The following is a 19,158-nucleotide window of genomic DNA, read 5'->3' as shown; positions in this document are numbered from 1 at the left end:
GTAATCCAGAATTTTAGAAAGGCCCTTGTGAATAGAGTGTTGAGTGAAACCTTATTTCTCCCTTTATTCATTATTATGGTAATGGTCATCTACCTCTAGTCTGGGTTGCGCTACTTGTTTCTTTTCACACTACTCCATCCTCTGTTGCAGTTCTAAACCAATCCACCTTTAGGGCTTCTCTCAGCATTCTATCCACAAGGTCCCTTCTAAAAATTCCGATTATTTTCCCAGTCCTGATGAGGTGTTCTGTATGCATAAACTACATTTCACTTTTTTCTTCAGCTAGCCAAAAAGAGAAAAAAGGAAACTACAAATAAGCATACATGATAGATATTCTCTATCATCAGTGAAATGAAAGAGCCTTACATTTATCAAGGAAGAAAACTAAGAGTCAACAAGGAAAGATATACCGAAAAGAAAGATTTGCCACACATGCTGTGCTTCAAAAAGCAAATGCATATGAAACTACTACTATCCTTGAAAATGCTCTATGATCAGGACCGCTCCTGCATCCAATGCAGTCAGGTACAGAATAAACCCTTTTCAAGAATCTGAAGTGGAAGTGGTTGCTCATTTATTTTTATGTTTCTTACTTTTCTAAAGCCATCCAGGTAAGAAGCACTTCCACTGGTAACCTCCCTGATTTTATACACAGCCGTTCTGAGATACATAGGAGCACCACATTCATGTCTGGCATATTAACTGTGAAACCTGGTAAGTGCTCAAATGTCAACGTTAGATGGGATTTTCAAAGGTGCTCAGGCAATTAAGCAGTCTTACGATTTGAAAATGCCCCACTGAAAACCCAAGGCACTGTCAACTGCTTTATTGCTGACCATCTTAACAGAAACATCCAACCAATGTATCTATTCAGCAATTCCAAATTTCTTCTCACTAAGCCAAACCTACTCTAAACTCTACCTTACCTTTCTTTTATCTTAAATATTGATATAGTTAACATTATTTATGTATTTATGCTGGCAATACTTTCGTGAGGTAGGGAAGTGCTGTTATTTCCATTTTACATGTCCTGTCAATCCAGGTGGAGCAGAACACAGGAGCTGTATGCTAACCCTCAATAACATGCCAATACAATCATAGCTTGTGAATTAAAAAATAGCTGTGACTTGCCCAGAACTTAAACGTGTGAGTTCAGCATATGTTCTTTTTAATAGCAAAATAAGCACTGATGATATTATTCACATCGCAAAAGGATGCTCCATTTTTTAATCTAAATGAAGCAACTATAGTTTACGGCCTGCCACACCACAACATGCAGACCCCGGGAAGCTTGCTTCAGAACTGCTGCTTGTTGAACATCACGTGAAGCCTCACAAATACCCATTCAGAAAACCACTTACACATGAGAAAGACCCCCCAGAAACAAGGTAATTGAGGGGTACATACCAAAAACTACTTTCCTTACACCAAAGGAACACCAGGTTTTTGTAGCATAATAAATGTAAGATCTCCACAATTACACCACAGTATAACTGTTAGAGGAATACTATGTAACATGGCATATACACACCAATAAGAAAAATCCTATCCAAACAAACAAATTCTGCTACCTTAGTCAAAAACGTAACTTTCTGTCATACTAAAAATGTCCAGCTTTCAAGACATGTTAATTCTAGAGAGGAAGAGTTCCTTTTTGCCTTACCTTCAATTATTTTTGCCCCAAACAATTAAAGCATATACATCTTATCTGGAAATGAGTATCAAAGCAATCCCGTACAAATCTCTAATTTATTAATACAGCATGCGAAATTGAAAAGCGTTTAACAAGTGACTCTTCTTACCTTCAGCACAGCAATGAATGGTACAAAATTAGCTCTCTGAAGACCATTTTTATAGAGATCTGAAAGAAAGGAAATCAGTACCATTTTGCTACTTAGTCTTAATAACAATGTCAGCTTGTCTTTTAGTCTGGCAAATAAAACTCGGTGTTGCTAGAGAGAGGAGGAACAAAAGGCGGAAAAGGAGAGCTGAAATTGATTTATCTTCTTTTGCTGTATGAAAATTCAATACGTTCTTAAGGAAGAAAGGAACATCCTGAGAAAGTCTGAAAAAGGCAGAGAGTGAAAGATGACTTAAATCTCTAACAACATATAACTGATTTTAGCAGAAGAAATAAGACCAGCATCTGTTTTAAAGTAAGGATATAAAAAAGGATTGTAATGCTGGGTATACATTGGTATGATTGTAAGGCCAAAACTACACTAAGTCCCAAGTATTTGGCAGAGAGGAAAAACCCAATGTAAACTAAAAATACACTATTTGAGTTTAGAAAGTTAGTATCGTTCTTATTCAGTGTACTGTGGTACACTTTATCTTCTAGCAATTCTACCAGGTACACTCCCTTTTCCAAAGCCAGAAAAAGGGTCATCCCTAAGGCAAAAAAAAAAAGAAAGAAAATTAAATGAATATGTAAACTTATGCAAAGTTGCTAAAAATACAACTGAATTTAAAAAAATGAGAGTGTTATGTAACAAAATGCAAGTCTGCACTCAAACAAAAGACAGATTATAAAAACAAACTGTGAAGCAGCATTTTATATCTTATTTATCTCTATATTTTATACAGCATAAAGTTCTGTTTTCTGGAAACTATCCAACTGCCCAACACGTTCATTGAAAATGTTATCACTTAAACTGTAAGATGGGCTGCTCTTTTTCATTAATATTAGGAAGCCTTATAAAAAGGCAGTACAGCACCTATGATCAACAGAAGGAATAAATAAGAGAATACAGACACCTGGCAGAGATGTCACAAAAAATTCCCTGTGAAGACCATGCCAGGTTGATACCACCTATATTCCCCATAATGCCTGAAGGCTACAACTAGGCTAAAGCTTTTATGGTCTACCAACACCTCATGATGGACAGAAGATACAGTATGCATGAGAAACCAACAGGATACCTACAAAATGGTTTTCACAAAATTCGATACGTACACAGAAACATTTAGGAAAATTATCAGTGAAGGCGATTCCACACGCTAATTACTAACAAAGTTGTATGTACTAACAAAGTTCATAACTCTGCAAATCATGATAGCTATACATTTGTTAAAACAGCAACCAACTGCATATTTACTTGCAAAAATTAGTGAACATGTAATGGTACTATAAGACAGCTACTTCTGTTAGTACTTCTAGTTAGTAAGGCTGTGAGTTTTGTATTATGTCTCTGTTTTGTGAGGATGAGAAAAATAAACAGTAATTTTGGTGGAGAAATGAAGCCACGATTCCTCAAACACTGCACCTCGGTATTTCCCCTCATATTCCCCTGGGGCAGAAGTTTAATATGGTTAAGCATATCACTAATGGTCAGCAGCTGGGTACATCTGCTCTCTAATGAACAAACGGCTTTTCCCCTTTGTATCTGCAAGAAACAAGTCTCTCAATTCAGTCTTAAACCTTGATGCAGCATACTACACTAACCCAACTCTCTTTCCTGCAGGAGGATTTCAGACACACACCATGAGCATGCAGGAGTAGTGAGAAGGGAAGAAGAGACAGGCATTGACCAACATCTGGACTGCAAAATAACTCAGCTCTGGAGACACCATTCTTGACATTCTCTGTTGGGAAGCTAGTACAAGTGGATGTCTTTCAGGTTGACACAGTGACTTAATATGTATTAAAAAACACCCATCCGACAATAATGGTCACAAATCGACATCTCAATTTAAGATGTGGGATACAATCCCCAAGTTATGATGAAAATCTCCCCTGAACTCTAAAGAGTAGTGCTTCAAAAAAACACAAGGATAGTTCCCAACTGAGTAAAGCACCAGCGTCCAGTTAATCTGTAGTTAACCCAACTACAGTAGTTATGATTTCATCTTATTTGCTCAAACAAGGAAAATAAACCAATGGGAAATTATTTACTCCTCTAGTAAAAACATTTGAATGTTTTCTTCTCTTTTTTTTTTTTTAAGATAAAGTGCATTGTAAATCTTCAGTGATTCTCTTTTACCCAATTAATTTGGGTAGAAAAATTAACTGGTAGTTACAGTTAATACTGTAACACTTCAGTATTTTTTGCAAACATTTGAAATTAATCAATCTAAAGTGTTATAAAAGTTGCATAGAAATTATGCATTATGCTAACTGCTAATGCTACACTATAACAGCCATTTTTCTCCTCTACAAAAAAATTGCAATTACTGCTTGGTTAAAACCCATACAGATTTGGGGACTTCATAGAAGGATCTACCTAGCTACTCACTCTCTATTTAAAAATATTGTTAGAAATGGAAACAATTCTCCACCTAAGTAATTCACTATGAGTAACCTCAAACCAGGCTATGAGAGTGGCATCCTGATAAGGGGTCCTCCTTTGAGCTGGTGGATCAAGTCTGCAAGTTTCCGAGTTAGAAACCGGGAAGGAATGTACTCTCATTTCCCCTCTCTTCTGCAGAATACAATCTTTTACTACCCTGGAATACATCCAAAACAGAGGCGATATTTCACCCCTCCTCAACTCCCCTGTACCCAAATACCCTCCCACTAGTTTGGATAGAGTAGAGAAGATCAGAAAACACAGAAGGATTTGGGGGGAGATGGGCGGAGGAACACCTTGACTTTGAGAGAAAAGAGGAGTAAGACAGTGAAAAACCTTTCTTCCTTACGAACGCAAAAAACCCGCGACAAATTGGAATATCTCAGATTCTTGAAGACTAGAGAGGTTATTAGTATGAAATACTATATGAATTTAATACTATTGTTTTGTAAGATACTGAGATTCATTGTATTGGAACAATACCAGTAGCATGTTTGTTTTTACCTTCTGGAGGCCTGTTAGATGTTGCCACAACGACAACTCCATTTTGGAACAGATTTTCAAAAAGCTGCTTCAGAATCATGGCATCAGCAATGTCGGTGACCTGTAGAAGACAACACATTTGTTTTATCTCGCTTTCAGCTTCTGCCGCAATAGATCTGCAAGTGGCTTTGTAGCTAGGAAAAATGCTTGTTAGTGAAAGCCATGGAGAAAGATTCTAATTATTGCTTGGTGAGAAAAAAATAAAAGGGATAATTAATAAGCAGTGAATGTACCACAGTCTTTCAAAACTTGCCCACTCTTTATTGCGGAACTCCACCATTTCTTTACCAATTGCTAAATGATTCCGTGTTAACTTCTATTATAAAACTACAGGTGGGAGACACAGAAAACAGACCTAAACATTTAAGAGGCCTAATTAATTAGAAACAACATGAAAAAAACAGAAGACAGAAAGAAAATACACACCGGCTGTTTTACATTTCTATTACCTTTGAGGCAAAGGTTTGCAGAGGTGAATTTAAATGGTCATGGGACTTCAGAAATAAAGACAAGTAGCCAACTATACATAATCAGCTGCTGTTGAAAATAGAATGATATGACATAGATACTATTGTGTGATTGTTGCAAAAAACAATTCAACAGATGGCCCATCACAAAAATAAGCAATTTCATTGTTCTTTTTAAGTGCCTTCTATTACTGTCCATGAATAATCAAAAGGCACGGCAGTCACTTCCAGCACAGTCAGCCTCTTCTAACCTTCAGGCACAAAACACGAATAAAAAATAAAAATGGGTGGGACAAGTGATGCTGGGGGGGGGGGCCGGGAGGGGGGGAAGACTGAAAAATAAGCCATAAAGTAATTTTTTTAAATATCTAAGTTCAGCTTAACGAACTTGCTTTACAGTACCAAGAAATAAAAGGAAACACAATCCACTCTGTACAAATGAAAAAAATGTAATAAATTTCTCTGAAAAAAGCCCACTGTTAGAACAGCAATTTATATTTTACAGGAGTTCACCAGCTGAGATCAGCAATCCTAGTAAGTAAACCATCTTTATTATCGTTACACTTGTTTCTCCTGCATTCGCTTTGATTATTATATAGACACTTGTTGCACTTTGACTTACCAAAACAGACCCCAATTCTGAGGAAATAAAAAAGAGGTGGCATGCTGAGAGTTATATGCACTCATTACACAACAGATTGACAGATTGCTACGCTTTCACCAGTTTAGATGTGTATGTTGTGATAGTAATACATCTACAGAAAGACTTTAACCAATATAATTTTTTTCTCTAATCCACCACCACCCCACCCCACCACATCATCATCCCATTTCTAAATTCTGGGCAGCAAGAAAATTGAATTCTACACTAGAGACAGTGAAAGACTTAGGTTACATTTCTGACAGCTAGTTTGGAAGCAATAATGTTCATAAGGAACCATATGTGAACACCAATTTCCTTCTTCCAAAGCTTTTTTCTAATTAGTTCTATGGAATGCATTAATATGGATTTTGTTTTCCTTTTTCAAAAACAAACTTTTACACAGTCAGTACACACCCCTCAGATTTGCACATCCCTGATCACTAAGATCTGATATTCCAAAAAGCATGTAGTAATTCACTATTGTACTATATGTCTAATATATCTGCTTATGCACCCACTTATCAATAATTTATTTCTTCTGAATACTAACATTTAGGAACTTTCCCTGTTACTAAAAAACAAGACACACAAGGAATCAGTATATATATACATTTTAGGGGTAACTGAATTTCTTGTATCACAAAGTAAACCTAATAGCCAAGTTTTAAAAATGTATTATATAAATCATTTTGTTACAAACTTTTTTGTTTAAAAATGCTAGAAGGCATGCTACCTTTAGAAAACAGGGACGGAAAGAATATTAATGCTCACATAAAAGAAAACAGCAACATTCTCTTGTTAATGAGAAATGTTATTTGATGCGGAATTCTGATGTTTTCAACTCCATTACAAAAAAAAAAAAAAAACTCTCGAAAGTTCTGTCAAAAAGCAAGAGCCATTTTGAGAACTGGGATGCAAATATGAGCTCTTTTTATCTAATACAGCTTGAGAAAGACAGAAAATTTCTACAAGGTAAAGCAGGTAGAAGACAGTAACTAAAGCATTGTCGTTTCTCATGTTTTTTACTGTATCCAGCATTGCAACAGGGAACAAAAGCAAAGGCTACAAATTACCAATAAGGAGAGCCTGCTAATGGAGAGAATGGAGAAATTTCATTAGCATTTAAGAGAAAAGATTTTTATGACCTAGTGCTGCTTTCCATTATGACTCACTAAAAAAAAAAAAAAAGAAAGAAAAGAGAAAAAAAGAAAAAACACTAGACTAATAGTTAATTTACATGTGTAAGTGCCTGAGACTCAGTCATCCACTGATTGGTACAGTTCCACGTAATGAATGACAAACATAAGCATGTATTATCAGTAATTAGTATTAGCACAAAAATAAGAGCCTAATTTTTATTAGAGGCTTTTAATAGCATGCAGGTTAGTAAAAACTCCCTAAATTGTAGTTTGCTTTAAGTCCAAGTGGTACCCGTGGTATATATAAAGACTAACACTGTATGATCATCCAGCTTGCCAAGAAGCAGGAATTCTGTTTTCATTATCAATACTAACATAGGTTACAGTCACACATCAAAATTAGAGCTTCTAATTACCTGCGTATAGTTATTTGATCACTAAACAATAACTAGTGCCTTTTTATTGGCCAACCTCTGTGTTCTGAAACATCAAAATTATACTTAAAAATGGCTTAATTCTAGGGTTTTTCTTCAAAATGAGGACACATTTTTAGAATGGCTTAAGACTTTCACAATTAAAAAAAAAAAAAGACTTTAATATTGACAGTAAACTGTATGACAAAGATCAGTAAGAAGTAGCAAAGCTTTAATAAACCAAGAGCCTGTGGCTCAGGCAAATGCTGATGAAAAACCTGCTTCAGAATGGACAAATTCAGAAGCTTAGTGCCATCACTAAGGTCCTGGCGATCACACAGTATTTGCAAAAATAAACATTTAAGACACAGTAATTTTTTTTTTAATATGACAATATTTTGGAACACACAAAACTACTTTTAAAAGTTCTGAATTATTTTTCTACATCAATTAGTCAACTCTCCGCTTGTTCGACAGTTTGCTAGGCTTTGCAAGAAGATTCACTTCAGAGTATTTCTGTTTTGCTTTAGCCCACTGTCAAAGATGAACATGCAACCTCAGCAACGCTTTTGTCTTTTGAAGTTCTGCATTTGGTTTCCTCCGAAATATGAGCATTAACAATACTTTTTTCTGTCCCTGTTACCGTATCACTCGTCAGTGTGTCGGATCTTAAGATAAACAAATAAATAAATAATTTCAGCTTACTCTCCTTTTTTCCAACAGGTATTTGAAAACAACCCAAAGCATTTCAAGTAAATCTCAATAGTTTTCTGATGTTTCCTCCACACATAAGTATTTTGCCAAAGTAGTATAGACCCAACTTGACTTTCAACTTGACGTGTCAAAGCTGACAGTAGCTTTGTCTGCAAGTCAGAGCAGTGTATGTTCTGAGTCTCTGGCTCCTTCCAGTTTCATTTTAATCTAGCAATTCTTTAAGTATGAGTGAATCAGACTGCAGTGAAATCTAGCCATTATCTCCACTGGGGAAATGAGCTGCAAACATCCTGAATTAGCTATGGCTCCTTATTATCAATGTTAATTGTGTCACCATGTGAGCTGCTCTTCCAGTCACTGCACTTCTTTATGACTATTTAAGCAGAAGGTTTCTTATCCCAAATTCAGTGCCTTTTGCGAAATTTCAGAAAGCTGGGACTCCTCTTCAGCAAGCAAAGCCTGCATAGCGTTCCATGCTACAGAAAATCAGTCAAGAAATCCAGCTGTTCAGAAATCTGTTAATTTAGAACATTAGTACACCCAAAACAAGTAAATTTTTAAAATTCACATAAGAATGCAAAGGCTTAGATACACATTTTAAAGCATAGTTCTGGTATTACTTTCCCAACTGTGACTCACCGACAAAAACAGGTGATTTTTACAACTGAAGTGATTGATGTACCTCAAGCAAGTCAGCAGGGGGAGCAGGCAATCAATTTGGAAACAAAAAACACTAGAGTCTCTCCCCTTAAAATGTGGAAACATGACAGACAGTCTGGAAACACAGCAACGCCAGGATAGGAAAGCAGTGGGCATTTATACAGAAAAGCAGGTATTTACACTAATACACGGTACAGCAAAGATGCCTCTTTCTACCTTTTGAGCATTTGATGTCATGACAGTTAACACTCCTCCCTGCCCTCTCCAAACCTTCCCATTTCTTCATAGTGTAAATACAACTGTCTCTGTATTTAGATTTTATACTGCAAGTTTTGGAAGCCCAGCATTCATATTCACTAGATAAAGCACAATTTAAGTGATCAAGCAGCACCAATTGCAATGACCCCACACATTCTGAAACATTCTGATCAAAGGACTACCCCTTGTCAAAAAATGCAAGAGTACCTTAAAACAAGAACACCTACTACTTTACAGCTACAAAAATCCCCTTCATGGGAGCTGATCATAAACTGGTTATTTTCTTGGGCACGCAGGCTTGTAAAATAATAGCTAGGAGATATAAATTGCTCTATCCATTTCAGTAATGTATTAATTTAAGAGCATAGCACAATTTACAATTAATAGATTATTCTTCTACTATTTGTGATTTGAGAACTAACACAGATCTGTTCTTACCTTGCTCTGCATTTTCTCTCTGAATTAAAAAAATCTCAGCTGATTAGAGCTGCCAAATAACCTCTAGCCTCTCTCCCAAAAATTTTTATAAAGCAATTCTACATTTAAATTTGTGACGTGCCCTTAAAACAAAATTCACAAGCTGTGTAAAACAAACGAAACAACCAAGTTAGCTTGGACAAAGATCATTTTATGAGTTTATTTTTAATTTTCACATTTAATTCAATAAAAGTTTCTTCAAATGTTAGTTACGTTGATATAATCTGGCACTGCCATGCCAAAGGCTCCAGTAACTCTAGGAAAGAATTTAGGTTGAATTTGACATGTTATTTCCACGTCCTTAATCACACTGAGACAATTTTGTTGCATTATATGAACTATAGCAAAGACCAGGCATGGCGAGCAAGTATCAGGCGACTACTCTCCTGGGCATTGTACAGACTCAGTATAGGATGACGGTCCCTGCCCTGAAGTACTCATGAGCCTCTCACCAAACCCTAATACCCTCTTGTATGACCAGTAACTAGACTGGTAAATGAAAGCACTATAAGGGTACTTACACCGCCAATTTGCATCCTATCTCCTGGGAAAAAAAAAAAACCACAATCTTCAAAACTGTGAAATTACTTCTACTCTTCAACTTCTACAGTTCGCTACTGGCCAGTGATTCAAATACCATATTAGCAATAACAAGTATCATATTTTAAGATTAAAAGTAATTTTATGAAGTTTCCCTTGAAGCGAAGAAGTAATCTCTGACTTCTTACCTGAAATTCATCAAAACATAAGAGAGCAGCCTCTTCACTTATTTCCTCTGCTACTGGTGCAATTGGGTCATATGATTTGGCCATAAATCCTGCCTTTCTTTTTGGCAAGCTCTGCTTAAGGCGATGTATTCCTGAGTTGATAAAACAGAAAAGAACAAATATATCTTATTTCTTTTTCTTAAGATAGGGAGAACAAAATTATTTACCTACCAAATAAAAAGTAACCCAGTCCAGTAAAAATAAGAAAGCTTCAAATTTAGTCCAATTTCAAGAGGGCAAAACAGTTTTCAGCCACATCCAGGCAACTATTAAAAGCTCACAAATTCTGCAATTCATATTTTGTTGTTTAGAAATACGTAAAACAAAAATCAAAGAACCCTTGAATGCTATGCACTTATACTTTATATTTTAAAAACTGATATCAATTATAGTTTTATCTTGCTCCAATTCATGACCTTAGTTTCAGTTTCACTTTGTAATTTGGCGTTTTCTGTCTTAATCTTCTCTCTGAGTATGAAAAACCTTTACGGTGTTTACAAATCAATGGCACAGCTCTGTGCATTGCATGCTCTGAAGGTATACCTAGAATGCATTTAGTTAAAAGAACTCAGACACAGTTATGTGTCTAGTGTTGTGTGTCTAGACACACTGTTGTGTGTCTGTTGTGTGTCTATGTGTCTAGTTGTCTGTGTCTAGACACAGTTATGTGTGCTAGCAGCACAGTTATATTTTAAAATGTAAAGATGATGATACTGGCACAAAGATTATTACATCCATACTTTACTGTCTCATGAATTGTATTCCATCTGACTATAAAACACTCTAAAACTATAAAACAAATACTCTGAAAACAAATTTCCTGCAGTAAGAAGCTACCTTTGTTAAGATTAAGCACAAACGACAAGAAATGGCAACAGAAAATCTCAATGGTGACCCAATGATGACAGAAAAGAGGGCACTAAAAGTGGCAGAAGTTGTTTAGACCAATAAAAGCTTCCCAAGAAAAATGCAGCTGTCACAATACTTGTAAATTACAGGATAATTTAACAAGTTCACAGTATTTTAAGGTCATAGAATTTCGAAACAGAGGCAAATCTTAAAATACCTAAAACAGTATCTCCATCAAAACGAAGTGCCTTATTCACCCTGTCAGAAAATTTTCTGAAACTTAGGATGACCTTCCTCCTATTATTTTTTTCTCTAAATTACTGATAGTATTACTAAGTTTGTCAACCAGGACAGTTCTCATTCTCCTTGCCATTTATACCTGATTTAGTCATTGCTTATTCAAAATGCGGATTGAATTTAACCTTTACTGTTTCAGTTTTAGCAATTGCCTTCTTCAGATTGCACGTAAGCTAACTGGTAACTGGAGAACATTTAGTTAAGGATTTCATCCTAAATATACACCCAAGTTTTCTGTACAATCAGGTATACAAAATCTTTGAGAAAAGATACTTGAGAAATAATTTGCAACTATTATCTACCCTGGTATGACAGACAATGCTAAAATCCTTCAACTTCTCTCCTATTTTTTACTTTTTTTGCTTAAATACTTAAATAAAGTTACGCTGATTAATATGAATATGAGAATGAGACAGACTTTTTAATAGGTATCGTATTTCATAAAATTCTTGTAAATACCTGTGTCTGCACTTACTCTGGTGTACATCTAGCATGAAGCCATGAAAATGGACTCTCTTTTTCCTTTCTACTTCTAAGTGAGAATAGAACATGTCCATCACCATTGTCTTTCCTGTGCCTTCAAATAAAAAACAAAAAAAAAACACCCAACAGGTAGTTAATTTAAGAACAGTACGTACTGATTACAATAATGATTGTTCATTAGCTTTGAACTAATGAAACTATACTCTTCCACAGAATAAGTACAAGACCAGACTGTTTGTGAAGAACAGTTATATTTTCTGTTCAAAAATTTGGAACAACTGCATTTTAATTTTTCTGTTTTAAAATTTTGATCCATACGGAGATGGCCCAAAGGTTGCACAAATGGCTCCACAGGCATCCAGAAAACATCCTTAGTATTTTCTTTTGAAAAATATGTTTTCATGCTGCATTGTTGCCATTTGAATACATAAATTCTCTCCGTGGCCCCCTCAATTACTTCCCAAATTCTTAAATTGCATTCTTAAGTATTAGTGAGTGGGTAACGCTGACAAAAACTACACATGGTAATGCAGTCCAATCCAACAGCTTCCAGAATTCAGAGTATAATTGTGTTAAATAACATCATAACGTGGAAGAAAACTAATCCTGGAAAATTCATTAAAGCAATAATGCTACATAAACATAAAGCTTTTAGACACTTCAGAATTTGAATAAACATGCATTTAGAGAAAATCCCATTGGAATTGATGCAACTGAAACTTACCAACATCTCCATAGACATAAAGACCTTTTGGAGGTTTGTTTTTTGCAAAGAGCTGCAAATCAAGAGAAAAAGAATAAATACAAATAGGCAGTAAAATAAAAGCAAGCACATTGCTGTGGTAAAGTAAGAAAGTAGCTACACTTCACCATCAAAGTAGCACTAGCTAGCAAAGTGTAACCTTGAATAAATCATTAGCTCAGCGCTGGTAAGCAATCTTAACGTTGTATTTGTGCGAATTCTATAAAAGAGGCCAAACACACACACAGGGTTTGGGGTTTGGTTTTATTTTTAGATCATTGTCAAAATATCCCCATCCCCAGTCCTAGTACACATGCCGTTTTACCAGAACACATATAAAATGATTAAATGTTTCCCAATCCACCATCATCAAAACAAATCCTTTTCCTCATTAAGCCATTTGAACAAACAGTCCTAGGAAAAAGGATATAAAATTAGGCAGTATGGTAGTATTCATAGATATATGCACTATATACCTATTAAAGCAGCTCTGCTTAAGAAATAAACCATTATGATTTTGAAAATCAGTATTGCAAAGCCTGTGAGCATTGTAGGTCCCCTTTCTCTCCACTTTGAATCTTAAAAGCAGAATCGTCTCTGGTTTAAACATGATTAAAATCAATGGAGTAACAGTAAAAATATATACATATACACACGTGTGTGTATATGTGTATGTATGTATATTAAAAAAAGGTTATTTTCAAAGTATGCCTTTTATTAATCATTTTCTCAGGTGACATGTTTATCTTGAATGAATACTGCTTAAGAATTTTTAATCTCTTAATATTACTCAGGACATATGTTATGACACCTGATGGTTTATTCTATTTTATTCCAATATATATTTTTATGGAAAAACTTGCAATAACATAAAGACTTTCAATTTGAAACAGTTCCCCCCTTCCCCCTCCAGTATTGTGCATAGCCACTTCCAAGTATAATTTTAAAAAGAAACACTTTCTAAAAAACTGAAAATATTAACAAAATTCTCATCAAATCCATGAAACTGAATTGACATCCACAAAAACACTGCAGAAGAGTATTTGGTTATTTTAAAGTGCTCCACTTTCAGAGTTCTATAAGCTGAGCCAAAACTGAGGAAAATTAAAATTGCAACCGTGTGGTCTCATTTGGAGCTGGGTAATTGCTAAACAACTTGAATCTAAAGCACTTTTCAAAATACAGTGCCATGTTAAAGAAATGAGGGAGTCAGCAGCAAAACGCTAATTAAATATGAAAGAAAATATATGACCAAAAGGTAGATAGATAATGTCTCAGGTCTATAGTACCAGTTTCTTCAGAAAATACACAAGCATAGCTCTTATATAGACCCACTTATAGATTTAATTTAGAGCTATATTCATAGAATAATCAAAAATTTGTATAATCAATCTGTGGCTGAACAGGGTTTCAGATGTTCTGAATCCGTTCCATTAATAGACAAGGCTGCAACTATTTGCTAGTGCTCTGAAAGCATTGCAAGACAATTTAATTGACGAACATTTTTCAGCGTGTACTTTTTAAGAGCTTGCACTCATTAAAACTACTCATGCTCAAAGTTACACAGCCAAGAAAGGAGAAATGGAAAAAAATCCTAATGAGAGAGACTTTCATAGGAATTTCTTTATTTTTAATTTGAGATTAACAACAGTGATTTTAACAAGACAAAACACTACCACATTAAATTTATTACATTAAAAGGCTGTATTAATGTGATTTGAAGTTTCACAAGGAATGACACAAAGCTAGAAAAACAAATCAATGTTTAGAGTACTGCTTTACCTGTCTTTGTAAAGGTTATATAACCAGAATAATTAGTAATGCCTACATTTTATACCTTTTTTTTTTTCATTGTAAAGTGTTTATTAATCACATTTAACCATCTTGAAGTTCGTCTTTTTAGGCATATTTTATTCTCACTCCAATACTTACCATTTTGAGAAAACATGTTGGAGAAAAAGGTGGGGTTTTGGCTGAAGGAAACAAATATAATGGCTTGGGCTCCATAAAAGTCTAAATCAACTTCTGTTTCATTTAAAAAATTGAATTAGTTTTTCGTGAAGACAGCAATTTTTCAGTGATATCTAATTGCTTTGGGGAAAAAAAAAATGGATGGACATTGTGGCACTTTCGAACACATTTGCTGAAGCTGATCATCTCTAAAAGCAAATCAAATGCCAGAAAAACTCTTATCCTCTTTGAGCAACTGAAGAAATTTGTAGGAAATATTTTACTTCCAAACAAAATTGTCTTTCGTACACTTCTGCCAGAAGTGATGCTATTGCCACTTTTGGGATACTCACTTCCTCAATCCTGTCAGGTGTTGTATAACACTAAGAATTTATTTTTATATTTGGGGGGGGGGGGTTTAATACACATTTTATTTAAAAAAGTAAATTCAATCAGTAGACTTTTAATACTGAAACTCAGACATCCTACAGGTTTCAAGCTATTCTGCATGATCATAAAATGGATATTTTTTTAAATTATTTTTTAAAATTATTCTTATGCATGTTCTGAAGCCTGGAAGTTGTGTAAGAAAGAGAGCAACTTCCACTAGGATTTCTCATAAAATCCAGTCAATGTTGTTGGCTCAACTTGGAGCACAGCAAGCAGTCAGGAAAGACAGCAGTACGTGGGGTCGAACAAAGCAGAAGACTAATCTTGGTTCTATTGAAACACACACTCCAAAAGAACAAGGAGGCAGATGTAACGCAGAAGATCCTCCAGTTACCCTAAAATAAGGGTGGCCTTGTTTATTTCAGGGAGGGAAGGAAGAAAAGTGGGAGATGTAGGAAAACTAAATGAATGAGCTTGTCCTTGACCCTTGCTTCCATATTATCCTGAGGTGTATTTGGGGTCTCGGTATAATCATGTTCAATTGGTTGATAACAAATTTGCTTTTGCAACAATAATAAGATCAACAATGTTAAAGCTAATATTTAAAATGTTCAAAACCAAAGATATTAAGGGACACACAAAATTTGAGTTTCAAGGGTAGAATTTAGGAATCTTTAAATGTATATTTTGAATGCTCACCACGCCCTTTCAAATGAGGGCATCACCACAAATGTGTCAAATCCCTTGAGTCCTCCAAGTTTCTTAATGCCCATAACATTCTTTGCAATAACTTAAGAAAGCATAACTTAAGTGCTTCACCAAGTTTCATTATCATCAGGACATGCTAGAGCAGGAACCTTTTTTCCTTTTATAGATCAGTTGACTTAAAGACTTTTCTCTGAAAATCATTCATATGCTAAAATATTTACAATTCCATGAGAAGACACACACATTAGTGTCCCCAGATTTACAGAATTCTCTCCTCTACTATCAAAATGTTTTACACATTTCTGTTTCAAAACTACATGCCTTGCTTTGATTCTATCATGTCAGATTTTTCTTTTTTGTTTAAACTTCACTTTAATCAATCAATATCCTACCTCATCTAAGGAATTATATTGGTCAAAACATCTCCTTCATTCTGACAACTTCTTATTTTTTCTTAAATATCTTTAATCATGTGCAACGTCTTCCCACCTTCTCCCATACTCCCTGCCTCAGATACCAGAAGTAAGCAACTCATTTCCTGGGAATATTTACACACTGATTTGGGAAACTTTTAGGTGAAAATACATGGCAATTAATTAAAGTATGCAAAATTCAAGAGCAAGGTCTCCAAACAGTAGATTTTCTTTTAAACACTAACAGATCTGCCGCTTTCTCCCACTCTTTCAGACCTCCTTTTTGGTTGCTGTTGTAGTTGAAGACATTTTCAAGGTCTTGAATGGTGTTTACTATTGTTCATACCTCTTTTCAAAACATGAAATAAGCTTAATTATAAGTGAGGTCAAGTCATTAGTACAGCAACTCAACAACTCTTAAGATGTCCCAATTGGTATTATTTTGAAAAGCTAGAGATCTGAAACATCTATGCAAACTCTATGGCCTTGAACTTCAGAGGATCTCAAAATATCTCAACATACAAGGCCATGCTTTCACCAAGTTGAAGATCAAAGGCATTGTTCAAATTTGAGTAATAATTTTGAAAAACAGAAGCCTACTTGGTTTGCAGCAATTGTTTTTTCCCCCCAAATTCATTCTAAGCTGATGCCCCAAAAAATCTACATCATAAAAAAAATACATAGTTTTATTATCATAAAGGAAACGGCTGTGTCATATGTCCCTCAGCTACTGATTTCAGAAAGCTTTGGCCTGTGAGATAATGGAAGTCTCTCGGATAAACACTGAAATGCTTCTATTGTATCTGATATAAATATTTGATCCCTAATCCTCCTTTTACCATATTTTTAGTGAATAAAACTATGTAGATAAAAAGTGACCAATGAAGAATAAAACTAAAACCACAGCAGACCATTCCTGTAATGGTTCGGAAGAGCAAGAAGTTTCTATTTCCGGAATAACTATTATTTTAGAAGACACTTCTGCAATTCTATCTCAGAAGAAATCAGGCAGTAAAGTAAGGAACATCAGGCTACAGAAGAGGCTGACAGAGAGAGGCTTCTCTCTCTCTATCTCTCCCTCTCTCCCCCCTTTTCTTCACTGCAACCTCTCAACCACATTCTCTTCAATGACAGAGCCAGGAAAAATGAGCATGCTTGAAATGCCGTGCACCACTATTTTTTATTTCTAAAAAGCTACCAGTAGATTCTTTTTGACACAGGAGATTTCATCCTAAAAGTAGGTTAGTCAAGTTGCTAGAAACCTCCTGAAAAAGCAAAAAGTCAATCTACAAACTACTATGTGTAACTGATTAAAGTGTTTGACTTATTTCCAAAGAGTCCTTAAGTAATTTAAAATACATCAATTTGTTTCATTTACATCTATTAAACCCCATTAAGCACAAACCATCAAGCAAAACCAATGCCAATCGTTTTGTCATGAAAACAATTGTTAAAAGCTATAGTATACAGTTTATCTTTTACTTCACAGCATACTCAAAGTTACAAAGTACCAGGAGAGTGCCAATGAGCTATTCACAAATACAGGGTTTACCTGTGCCCTATATCATCAGTACTTCCTGGAGACGCCTTCTACTAGTTACATGAACTACTTCCACTCACAGGCCTACACAAATCCGATTAAACTTCGACCGATTCCAGAGAGCAGTACTCGCCACCTCTTCTTGGCACATGCCTTTGTTCTGCTCTTCAAAACTGAACCAAGTCTGCAACAGCATTCCTACCTTGAAAACCCATCATAGAAAACCATATATTTTGCTTACTTAGAAAACTCCTCAACAGATGCAGACATAGGACATGTGATGCCACTATCTACAGCTGATACAGTGCTTGATGGCTATGATTTTACCCACTACCTAGTCACAGTTGTGACTCTCATACTGGGGAAAACCTTCATTAGGATGTTGATCACAACTTTGCTAAAGCAAAACCTGGCCTGCACTAGAATTTAAACCATACTTTATTTGGCTTCATTTTATCTCAAAAGGAGCTCTGTTTGAATGTGATGGTGTGCCCCCACCCGACCTTTTCCCATAACCCTGCTCTAGCGATAACCACCAGTGGCGGTCGTGATGGATGCATCCAGCTCAAAGTGGATTCGGGGAAGATAGATAACAAACACAATCGCCAAGGGCTAACTTATGGCAATGCGTCCACCTAACCACACTGCTGGTCAATGTCCAACTCAAGCTAAATTTGGAAGAAACTAACATCTGCAGCCGGTACGTAAATATGACTATGACTCAATCATCTTACCCCCACAAATAGTGAGCGCACCAAGAGCCCTTTGAGCTCTCCTGCTCGGCAGTGGGCTGCACGCCAGGATCTCCCCTTGAGTAGGGACACCTCTCAACATTACTCCTCGAGGCTGAGAGAATCCTTATCGCCTCAGATACTCAGTAAGTGAACTGGGAATAAGCACGCTGAAACTTTGTAATCTTAGCTCAGTGATATAAAGGACTGATTGCACATATATAATCCTTTAGACATAAACCGTTGACCAAGTCTGGGACTAAGTTTGCATCCAGCCGCACCTAGACTCCTCCAAGGGAAGCAGTTTAGAACGAAAGGGAGTCCTCTCAGAACTTCGTGACTCAATGGGAGGGTCTCCCGAACAGTTTTGTCTGACCTGTCCTCTATGCAGTAAATAATCAAGTGTAACTTCCCATCGAATCTTGTTAAACCACTGTTGCATGTACTATCAAACTTCGTTAAATCACTGTTTTGTAGCGATAAACATATTGCTGCTTCTCTCTTATGAGTAAAGTGCATCACACTTTCTGCAACACTGAACTAGCAAATAACTTCCTCAAAGATGGAAGAAGAGAAACAAAGATGTTGCGACTTCTTCTTCTCCATCATGAATCATGATTTGATTTAATTACACAAGCTAGCAGGCTTTAACAGATTTACATAAAACTCACTGCTCTCCTCCTTT

At 35.7% G+C, this 19,158-nt stretch overlaps 1 protein-coding gene across 2 annotated transcripts in view; it reads right to left on the bottom strand.

Annotated features, from left to right (window-relative positions):
- AFG1L (AFG1 like ATPase) overlaps positions 1 to 19,158 on the bottom strand; it is a 69,206-nt gene that overhangs the window by 37,864 nt on the left and 12,184 nt on the right. For both annotated transcript variants that reach the window (XM_075498497.1, XM_075498498.1), the window contains exons 3-7: positions 12,724 to 12,775; positions 11,992 to 12,093; positions 10,332 to 10,462; positions 4,794 to 4,893; positions 1,803 to 1,861 (exon numbers count right to left, since the gene is read on the bottom strand). In XM_075498497.1, the coding sequence (XP_075354612.1) occupies positions 1,803 to 1,861; positions 4,794 to 4,893; positions 10,332 to 10,462; positions 11,992 to 12,093; positions 12,724 to 12,775 (444 nt within the window). The remainder of the gene's footprint in view (positions 1 to 1,802; positions 1,862 to 4,793; positions 4,894 to 10,331; positions 10,463 to 11,991; positions 12,094 to 12,723; positions 12,776 to 19,158) is intronic.

This window comes from Mycteria americana, chromosome 3, assembly GCF_035582795.1.
Source record: "Mycteria americana isolate JAX WOST 10 ecotype Jacksonville Zoo and Gardens chromosome 3, USCA_MyAme_1.0, whole genome shotgun sequence".
NCBI lineage: Eukaryota > Metazoa > Chordata > Aves > Ciconiiformes > Ciconiidae > Mycteria > Mycteria americana.
This window is presented reverse-complemented; position numbering and strand designations above follow the sequence as displayed.